The sequence below is a fragment of the Danio rerio genome, chromosome 2, assembly GCF_049306965.1.
Source record: "Danio rerio strain Tuebingen ecotype United States chromosome 2, GRCz12tu, whole genome shotgun sequence".
Classification (NCBI taxonomy): Eukaryota; Metazoa; Chordata; class Actinopteri; order Cypriniformes; family Danionidae; genus Danio; species Danio rerio.
The window spans coordinates 58,590,948-58,602,500 of record NC_133177.1 but is presented as its reverse complement, the minus strand read 5'-3'; the positions used below and the strand labels follow the sequence as shown (position 1 = coordinate 58,602,500).

Here is an 11,553-nt window from a genome sequence, read left to right as displayed (position 1 = left end):
TGTGCATACGCAGTAAAAAGTTAAGATGTATGAAACACTGCGTACGCCGAATCCCATGCATATTCTCTTTGTACATCCGACTTAATGTGAAACTGAGCACACGAGCATGAGCGCAAAACCCCTCCCTGCCTCCTCCCCCGTGTGAATATGCTAATGACTCCACTTTGGCAAAACCCAACGAAAAAGCAAGCAAGCAAGAAGAGAAACTTTGAACAGAATGTGAATTGGAGGTGCTCCTATCTGAGGTAGACCGGAGACAAACTGTGTTATTTGCAACCCTGCTAAAAAGTCCTAGGCTGGTTTAAGCTGGTTGTTTTAGAGGGTTTTGGCCATTTCCAGGCTGGTTTCCAGCCATTTCCAGCCTGGTCTTAGCTGGTCAGGCTGGGAGATGACCAGCTAAAACCAGCTTGATCAGCCTACCCAGGCTGGGAGCCCAGCAAAAACCAGCTATGTCCAGCTTAAACCAGGCTTGTCAAGTTCTATTATAGTTTATGAATATTTTAAATGGTCATTTTTATTCATTTATTTATGTATTTTTTAAGGCTGTGTCTGCTATTTTAGTACATTATGGTTAACTAAATATTTCCTTGGCAAGGAGCTGAACTAAAACATTTTATTGTGTCATTTTCTTGTTCAGTGGTTAATCTGTTAACCTTTCATTTGATTTTGTGTTTGCAGTATTCAGAGAAAGAGGACAAATATGAGGATGAGATCAAAGTTCTGACTGATAAACTGAAAGAGGTGGGCAAGTTAACCTAAAACAACTGTGTATTCTAATAGTTGTGCATGCAAGTCTTTCATGTAGGCATTGCAAACGCGCAGTGTCATTTACATACTCTTAAAAAGGTCAAGTCAGCAAAGAATTACATTAAAGAAAGCCGACAGTGTAAAAATCACTACTGAAGTAACAAACTTTAGCACTCTAGGGGGCGGTAGAGTTTCCTTCAAATGCCTGTTGCAATAAAGGGATATTTCACCCAAATATTTTAGTTTACAGTTAATTTACTCATCTGCAGGCCATTAAGATGTAAGCGATATTTTCTTTTTCTTCAGTGAAATATTAAAGATTTTTTTTTAGCTGGGTTGGTATGGAGCCAGATCAGTCTCAAAAATAATATATTTACAAAATAAAACTCATACAGGCACAGCAGAATTCACATTCGCAAAATCCAATATGTAAATTTGTAAACACACAATTCGTGAATTCACAAGTAGGATTTGCGATTTATGAATTGGATTTTGAATTTACGAATTGGATTTGCGGATTTACAAATCGTGTTTTAAATTTACAAATTGGATTTGAGCGTTTAGGAATCGTGTTTTGAATTAACTAATTTAATTTTGAATTTATGAATTGGCCTTGTGTATTTACGTATAATGTTTTGAATTTACAAATTCCATTTCCACATTTATGAATCGTGTTTTGAATTTACTAATTTGATTTGTGTATTTACAAATCATGTTTTGAATTTATGAATTGGATTTGGGTATTTACGAATCGTGTTTTGAATTAACGAATTGGATTTGGGTATTTACGAATCGTGTTTTGAATTTATAAATTGGATTTGGGTATTTACGAATCATGTTTTGAATTTACGAATTGGATTTTGTGTATTTACAAATCGTGTTTTGAATTTATTAATTGGATTTGCGCATTTACGAATTGTGTTTTGAATTTATGAATTGGATTTGCGTATTTACGAATTGTGTGTTGAATTTATGAATTGGATTTGCGCATTTACGAATTGTGTTTTGAATTTATGAATTGGATTTGCGCATTTACAAATCGTGTTTTGAATTTATGAATTGGATTTCTGTGTATTAAATCGTGTTTTGAATTTACGAATTGGATTTGTGTATTTACAAATCATGTTTTGAATTTCTCAATTGGATTTGCGTATTTACGAATTGTGTTTTGAATTTATGCATTGGATTTGCGCATTTACGACTTGTGTTTTGAATTTATGAATTGGATTTGTGTATTTACAAATCGTGTTTTGAATTTATGAATTGGATTTCTTTTTATTGAATTGTGTTTTGAATTTACGAATTGTATTTGTGTATTTACAAATTGTGTTTTGAACTCACGTATTGGATTTTGTAAACGTGAATTGCGTTGTACTTGTATACATTCACTCACCCTCAAGTGTGGTGGCACGGTGGCTCAATGGTTAGCACTGCCGCCTCGCAGCAAGAAGGTCGCTGGTCCGAGCCCTGACTCAAGTCAATAGTTACAGGTTTTTCAGCATTCTTCAAAATATCTTCTTTTGTGTTCGACAGAAAAAAGAAACTTAGACAGGTTTGTAAAGTGAAGGATGAGTAAATGATGACAGAATAATTTTTTTGGGGTGAATTATCCCTTTAAGGATCTACATTCTTCCATGGCCTGAGGGTAAATTAACTGTACAATTTTATTTTTGGATGAACTGTCCCTTTAAATCAAATCTATTTTTATTTACATCTAATTTAAAGGAGACTTATTATTTAAAAACAAATCACATTTATAAGGGGTTTAAACACACACTATGCACTATGCACACTATAAGTGGTTTATAATGGTAAAAATGTAGTAATTAAAATTTTTATTATCATACTTGATACAAACAGTCTGCAGAACACTTTGATGGACATTCTCCCGTTGTGCATGTCATCAGAGGGGAAAAGCCTTGCCCACTAGTGAAAATCTCTCCCACATCAGCATTTGATATTAGTCTTGTTTTTGAATCTGCCACTATGCTGACACATAAGCATTTGTAGCTCCGCCCTCTTTTTTTGCACAATCTCATTTGCATTTAAAGCGACAGTTACCAAAACACCACAATTAGGATCAAAGCCTAAAAGGGTCTATTTCAGAGAGTTATAAAACATTATTTATGTGGTATTTTGAGCTGAAACTTCATATGCACACTCTAGGAACATCAGAGACCTATTTTACAGCTTGTAAAAAGGGCCATAATAGCTTTCCTTTAACAAAGCTATGAGAATATTTCAGGCAAATCTTTCTGGTTTCCCCCTCCGCAGGTTGAAACGCGTGCAGAGTTTGCAGAAAGGACTGTGGCCAAACTGGAAAAGACCATTGATGATCTGGAGGGTAAGTCAGTGCTGAGGAAAGCTGAGGAATTCCAGCTGATGACATCACTAATGGCGTCTGCTGGAATTTGACCTTTGCCCTATTTGTCTGCGTGCGGCAGCTAGTCCAGCTTTATTTCTCTATTCATTGCTCAGCTCTAATTATGCCAGCATGTTTGACCCGCTCAACTTGTTTTCTAAACCGATTCTGCACCATAGATTTGACCATTAACCTGTAGTCACTATGACACTGTTGTTGTCTGCGTAGCTGGTTTTAATAATTGGTTAATTTTGCAGCACAGGTTGATTGGATATTTAGACGTTATCCTACATGTACAGTTGAAATCTAAATTATTAGCCCTTATTTCTTTTTCAAAGATTTTCCAAAGGATGTTTAACAGAGAAGAGCATTTTTCACAGTATTTCCTTAAATATTTTGTCTTCTAAAGAAAATCTGTTTTATTTCAGCTCAAATAAAAGCAGTTTACATTTTTTAAAAACCATTTAAGGGGCAATGTTATTAGCCCCTTCAAGCAATGTTTGTTTTGATTGTCTAGGGAACAAACCGCTGACTTGCCTAATTACCCTAACTTGCCTAGTTAAGCCTTTAAATGTCACTTTAAGCTGAATACTAGTGTCTAATCAAATATCTAGTTAATTATTAAGTGCTGTCATCATGGCAAAGATAAAAGAAATCATTTATTAGGAATGAGTTATTAAAACTATTGGGCTCTATTTTATCTATCTAGGCGCAAAGTCTAAAGCGCAGGGCGCAAAAGCATTAAGAGCGTGTCTGTATCCACTTTTGCTATTTTTAGGATTAAAGAATACGCTCTGTGCCCTGGTGCATGGTCTAACAGGGTTGAGCTTATTCACTTAATGAGTTCTGGGTGTGTTTTGAGCATAACGTGCATTAAACCAATCAGAGTCTCATCTCACATTCGCTTTAGGAGTCAGTTGTGTCGCACCATGGCACATTTGCTATTTACATGACAGAATTTGTAAGTGTAAAAACTGAACGCTTCATTTGCGAAAAAACAATTAAACAGAGCATCTGCAGCACGACGATAAAGAACAAGCCTCCTTCATTCAGCCTCTTTACTGTCTCTTTCTCTTTACTCCTTTACTTTTGTGGAAACGGTGGAAACTCACTCTACTGAAGACATACATTAGCCGACATATTTAATTATTATTTTTTTTTGTTAAGTGCAAAGATTAGTTTCAAAACTATTTCTCAATTCAGCTCTAATTTCCAGCAAACTAATACATTAACAATAATAATGAAGTGTCAAAAAACACAGTCTAAACACAAGTCCTGTTCTTATGATGAGGCAGACGTCTCAAAAACCTGACAGGTGAACAAATCTAAACTTATTTTGAATAAAACAAATAAAATATGCATGTAATAAATAAAACTGCTAATAATAATGACATTATACATAAACAAATTGTCATAAATGAAAATGCCCCCCGAGATGGAGAAGCCGTGTAGGCAGTCGTTTTTATAATTATCGAAAAAATAATAGGGCTGCAACAACGAACCGATAAAAATCGATTACTAAAAGCCTTGGCAACAATTTTCATAATCGATTCGTTGTGTTGAGCGACACGGGGATGTTTGATTTATTAAATAAACACTTTAGTTTAGCACGGAGCGGAGTGAACACGGTCTCTCTCGTGCACTGATACAGAGTTCGGCGCCTTATAGACAGGAATGAGGATGAAGTTCAACAGCAGGGTAAATCCCTACAGAATCCTACTTTTGTTCCGTTTTGAAGTGAGGACCGTAAAGTCCCTGGTTCTGGTGTTTTACTCGTTATCCAGCTTGACAAGCATGACAAGTTAGCATTAGCTTGTTTACCTTTAGAGTGGTAACTGAAAAAATCAAACTGAGCTTTGGCACAGTGTCTAGCGCCGAGGCAGAGAGAGCTCGCTCTAAGCAGAGCTCTCAGTAAGGGACCGTCGGAAAAGTGCTTCTTATTTTCCTTTTTTTTTTCCGAAAACGAAACCAACTTAACCCCTTCTGGAAAAGACATGTCATATTATCACAATTATGTAGCATTTAATCCGCCTAATGCTTAATTAATGTTTTAGACATTTAAATACGCACAAGTACTAGTAAAAAACCCATTTAGAGTTTGTAAAACACACAAGGAAGTCTAACAATACATTCAAATATAATTTGCAGATGTGTTTTATTCACATCATACACATAGTGCAAGTAACTAAAAAGTTACAGTAAAGTTAAAAATCTTTCTCTAAATTCACCAGCCACTTATTTGCATGTATTTTGGGAGTAACTGATGAATTTACGCGCTGAATCCTGCGTGTTCTGCTTTTTATGAATGAGGCAAACGTGCGGCCACAAGTAAACATGGCGACGACCGTCTCACGTTATAGATCACGATCACTTACACGTTTATGTGAACTGGTAAAACTTCTGTTTGAGATTATATCTCATTCAGATTATTTTTCTTATACAATTCACAAATAATTTAGCTTGTTTTAAGCAAATAATCACTTAATTTTGAGGTGTGACATAATTTCTTATGCTACTTCATGTGTCTAGTATGTATCTTGATTTAAAAATATTTAGATATTTGGATTAAAAACAAGACAAAACTACTTTGTTTATTATTATTATTATTATTATAACAGCTCAGGGATGAGCTTTTTTGAATAAACGGTTGGAAATTATTGGTTTTTTTTACCTGATTCATCGATTAATCGAAGAAATAATCGACAAATAATCGATTATTTAAATATTGGTTAGTTGCAGCCCTAAAAAAAGAATCATTTTTGCAACATTTTAATCCTTTAATTGTTTTCATCTGTAAAGATATTTGTGTATTGCTCTACATCCTAAGCAATGTGTACGCGTTTGAACCTGCATAAGCGCATAACTAACACACTCTGTGCTGGACTTTAGAGCAGCTTTTAATTGGTCAGTGGTGCGGACTATTTTTGTTCTTCAAAATAGCAATGCACCAACAATGCACCTTAACACACCTCCTTTTCGGAGCAGTACACCCGTGAGTCCACAAAGTGGCGCAATGGATTTGCTATTTAAACAACATGGCAAAAAAAAAGTTAAAATTAGCTGCTCTGAAAATAGTAACCAAGCGTGCCAAACACATCTTGCGCCTTATTGCACCGGGTGTATGATAGGGCCCCTTATGTTTGGAAATGTGTCAAAAAATCTTTTCATTAAGTAAAAATTGGGGGAAAATGTACGCGTGGCTAATAATTCTTACTTTAACTGTATTTACATTATTTTCACATTATTTCCTGTTTCTTTCATTCCTTTAAATCTTTTAACACTTCCTCTGCTTTTCCAGTATGTAGTAAAGTTTCTAGTAATCTTACTAATTTAGTAAACTGCCTATCTAGTATGTTTGACCTTACTGTTTCCTTTCTTTTTCTCCCTATAATTTCCTGATCCTGCGTTCTCAATCCTCTGCCCTCCTTTCTCCACTGCAGATGAACTTTATGCACAGAAGCTGAGATTTAAGGCCATTAGTGAGGAGCTGGATCACGCTCTCACTGACATGTCCTCCTTATAAGATTATATTATACATTATGAGTGCCTATAGATGGTATTTGGTCAGGACAAACAGTTTGTACTGATATGCTGAATTATAACTGAATCAGAACTGTGATTGACAGCTCTCTCTCGTTCAATCAAGTGCTGCTGATTTGCATAAATTAGTCTGCAGCTTCCTGATTCTCTCTTCCTCACTGGTGCCTTGTGTATGTCTGTCACTCTCTCTTAGTTTGGATATTAAACTTTAATAAACATGTTTTCTGCTCTTTGAACTTTCTCACTTGTTCTTTTTTCTTGCTTTTCTTTCTTTTTTTCCTGCCGTCTTTGCAGCTCTTTTTGTTAAAAAGTGACAACAACAATGTTATTATACATAATCATTCATATTATAATTCATATTTCATATTTGTTACTATTATATTCATTCATTTTCTCAGTCACTTTATCAATCTGAGGTCCCCATAGCAGAATGAACCGTCAATTTATCCAGCACATGTTTTATGCCGCGGATCCCCTTCCAGCTGCAACCCATCACTGGGAAACATCCATATACACTCATTCACACACATACACTACGGCCAATTTAGCTCATTCAACTCACCTGTACCGCATGTCTTTGGACTTGTGGGGAAACCGGAGCACCCGAAGGAAACCCAGGCGAACATGGGGAGAACATGCAAACTCCACACAGAAACGCCAACTGACCCAGCTGCCAACTTATGAAGAATATGCTTATGAACTGCCAACTTATCCAGCATATGCTTTACGCAGCTTTACTTCCAGCTGCAACCCATCACTGGGAAACAGCCATACACACTCAATCACATACATGCACTACGGCCAATTTAGCTTACCCAATTCACCAACAGCGCATGTGTTTGAACTTGTGGGGGAAACTAGAGCACCCGAGACTCGAACTAGTGACCTTCTTGCTGTGAGGCGATTGTGCTACCCACTGTGCCACCCCGTCGCCCACTCATTAATTTAATTAAAGTAACTCATTTATTTTAATGGCGACACGGTAGCTCAATTGTTAGCACGGTCGCCCCACAGCAAGAAGTTCACTCGTTTGAGTCCCGACTGGGTTAGTTGGCATTCCTGTGTAAATAGCACATGTCTCTGTACTGTGGGGGAATCCGGAGCACCCGGAGGAAACCCAGGCCAACACGGGGAGAACATGCAAACTCCACACAGAAATGCCAACTGACCCACCCAGGACTTAAACCAGCGACCTTCTTGCTGTGAGTTGACAGGGCTAACCACAAAGCCTCCGCGCTGCCCTCAACCCCATAAAACATAACATAAATCTAGTTTATTACACCTGTGTTTGACTTCTTTTTTTAAAAGATTTATTTATTAGATTTTTATGACAGTTAACAAACAAAAGTAAAAAGAGACAATAACTGTACAAACATTAAAAAAAATATATATATACATATATATATATATATATATATATATATATATATATATATATATATATATATATATATATATATATATATATTACACACTGCTTAATATGCACAAGAGAGCAATAGGCAAATATCTTTACATATGAAAAAAATAAATATTAAGGATGTATATATAGGATATAATAAGAATAGATATAGGATATAAATATAAAGGATTAAAATATTACAAAACATATTATTTTCTAGCCTACACTATGAAAAATCACTGCTTTTATGTCTTCTTCATCTAGGGAGGCTTTTTCAGTTAATTCATAACAATTTGCTTTTGTATAATGTTATTATTATTAGCAGTATTATTTATTATATCCATATTTATATTTGTTTTATTAAAATAAGCTTAGATTTGTCCACCTGTCAGGTTTTAGACCATAAGGGGCACAGCATGTGTTTTAAGATATAACTCAGGTTTTTGAGCACATTTTGTTATTATTCATTTATTCGTTTGCTGGAAATTAGAGCTGAATTTAGAAATAGTTTTGAAACGAATATTTGCGCTTAACAAACAAAATTATTTATTTATAGACTAATTGATGTCTGTGCGTAAAGGTTTCCCTATCCAAGAGCGAAAGTGAAAGTGATCCATTATCTCTCATTCTCACGCAGCAGATGCTGTTTAACAGTTTTCTGTTAAAAAACTGTGAACTGTTTGCTTGTGAAATGCTCATTTTTTCCACTTAGACTTGCTTTGCGTCTTGTAAATAGCGAATGCGCTCTTGGCGCGACGCAGCTGCTCTTAAAGGGAATGGGAGATGAGACTCTGATTGGTTTATTCTCAAAACACACCTATAACTCATTAAGAAAATAAACTCAACCCTTTTAGACCATGCGCCACAGCGCAAGGCAGATTTCCCGTCCTTAAATTAGCAAAAACGCGTCCTGACACGCCCTGAAAGCGTTTGCGCCCTGCGTTTTGCGCTCTGCGCATGGACCGTCAAAATAGAGCCCAATGTGTTTGATTTCTGTAGCCACATCTAGGCCTAATTACTCCCACACAAGTTCGCAATCAAGAAATCACTTAAATATGACCTGCCTGACAAAGTGAAGTAGACCAAAAGATCCTCAAAAGCTAGACATTGCGCTAAGATCCAAAGAAAGCCAAAAACTAATTGAGAAAGAATTATAATTGACATTTATATCTATATGTTTTACTGCAAAATGTATTCATTAAAACAAAATAAAAGCCATCTTACTAGCAGTTATAATCCATGGGAAGGAGCAGGTTTGTATTTACGAACATTTTCCTTTTTCCTTTTCACATAAGTGCTGTTCATCATTTTCATTATCGAATCATAAAATACATGTCAGTCGTGACTTTTAATGCTGTTTTATTTCAGAGTCTCTGGGTGAGGCGAAACAGCAGAACCTGGAGATGCATCAAGTGCTGGATCAAACACTCCAAGAGCTCAACAGCTTATGAACAAACAACACGAGTAGTAAACACATGGAGAAAGAAAACTTCCACAGTCATTCCAGCAGTTTCATCTGCAGCCTCTTTTGTGTTTTTCCTTTTGTGTGCTGTAGGTATGTTATTTCAGTCCGTTGTTGTATCGTAATCTTTTGATTCTTTTCTAAAGCTCCTATTTAGTCGGTTACATGTTACTTTTGTCCCATTTGTATGTAAAATACACTATAGCCAATGTGTTAAAGGGCCATGAAACCCCCTCGTTTCAGCAGGGTGTTTTCACACCTCTACTTTGGAAAAAGTCAGAAAAGTGGGCGTGTCCAGCTCTGTTTAGGGGGGAGTGTCGGAGGAACTAAAGTGGGATGGTGTGGGAGTGTCTATTTGTGCACGCGCGAGTTTTCAGAGTCAAAATACACCCACACAGACAGGAGAAAGTGATGGTGTTTAACCTACATGGACATCTGTAGTCGAATTATTTGCTGAATTATTAAAGGGTGGACTTTAACTGCAGTTTGGCTCTTTCATTCAGGGAATTCATTCATGCCCCTCGCGACAAACGAGATATTTGATTCGAGGAACTGCTGCAAGCGTGTATTTTTCATGCAATGTTTGATACCGCACGGCAAATGAGAGAAAAAAAAAACTCCGCATTTCCCGGAAACTTAGATGCACACGACAGGTTGCGTCAGAAAGCTGCGTGTGTTATTCCGGTCACTAAATGCGGTGCTAACATTTCTGCACTCAGTGCAATAGTTAACTTAATTCGATACAAACAAACTGAATAAACAAAGAGCACTGGTCGCTCACTTACCAAATCTGTAGAGACAGAACAATCACCAGCAACTAGAGCCGCGTCTTTATGAAGAGAAGACTACAAGCGAATCCAGATCTCAGCGTTTGCAGATGAGAACAGCTCTCAGGTAAACAATAATCCTCCTTAGACACGCAAGTTATTGTTGTCGAGCGTCGCATACACTGTTAATCCACACGTGATCCAGATAAGCTCTCACAGAGAGAAAATGAAAACGAAACTTACGGCAGCAAACTATAAAAGCAACACTTCACGCTTGTTTTGCCAACACAACGTGGCGTCTTTGTGGTGTAAACACGGTGACACAAATGAATATTAATGAAGTTGCACAATAGAGCGCGCTGATTGGTTTGAACCAAGCCTTACTCATGCATTAATGCATCACACTGTAATAAGTAATAAGACACACTCTGGCACAGACGTCCAGTCTGCACGCTGGAATACACGCTATTATGTCATGACCGTGACGCAGCTTCAAAAATTCGTTTCAAACAGGAAGTAGGAATTTGCTTGAAATAACGCAAAAACAACCAATTTACACTTTTTAGTGAAATATAGGTGTCCTAATAGTGTTTTTAGCAGTGTGGGACACATATACGACTGTCAACAGCTCAAAAAATGTGTTTTGGTGTTTCGTGACCCTTTAAAGGTGTTTTTAGGTCATTTTGGACAAAGATAAAACCCAAATGTTTCAATCTTTTCATTTTTTTGCGAGTCAGTCTTCTGTGTAGGGCCATTTTTGCTTTATTTATTAGTTCTGAATGAACTCAAAGGAGGAAGTTATGCTTAAAACAGTGAAACTGCAATAACAAATCTCAGTACTGTCAGGGGTGTAGTGGACATTTTAAAAGTGAAGGGGTCCGCTGTATGAAATCCAAAAGTTTACATTCTCAATCATCTGTTTCTAAATGGTCTGTCTCTAAAAGTGCGGGGGACTTGTCCCACCTGTCCCCCCCCCCCGGTTGCTACACCCGTGTGTACTGTTACTGCTATAGTACTGTTACTTAGTAAATCATATTGTAGTTGTGATATTGGGAAACATACTGTATAGGAATGAACCAAAAGAAAAATCACAATGAAGGTATTATTTGTTTGAATATACAGATTTCTTGAACTGTTTTTAATAATTAATAAGTCTTGATAATTAGTTGGTTATTTAGTGGGACCTTTTTGTACACATGGTGCCTGTAAGGCCTGTTTAACTGTTGTTTTATACCCATATTAAACTCAATAAATGTTTACTTATTTGTACACA

General features: G+C 36.6%; 1 protein-coding gene across 4 annotated transcripts in view; it reads left to right on the top strand.

Moving 5' to 3' along the window:
* The window catches only part of tpm4b (tropomyosin 4b), a 44,398-nt gene extending 32,845 nt beyond the window's left edge, over positions 1-11,553 (top strand). For 2 of the 4 annotated variants that reach the window (XM_073912325.1, XM_073912326.1), the window contains 3 exons: positions 679-741; positions 3,022-3,091; positions 6,550-6,889. In XM_073912325.1, coding sequence (XP_073768426.1) covers positions 679-741; positions 3,022-3,091; positions 6,550-6,632 — 216 coding nt within the window. In that variant the 3' untranslated portion in view covers positions 6,633-6,889. Of the gene's footprint in view, positions 1-678; positions 742-3,021; positions 3,092-6,549; positions 6,890-9,419 lie in introns of those variants that run through there. The other 2 variants (XM_073912324.1, NM_199675.2) reach the window with 2 other exon arrangements.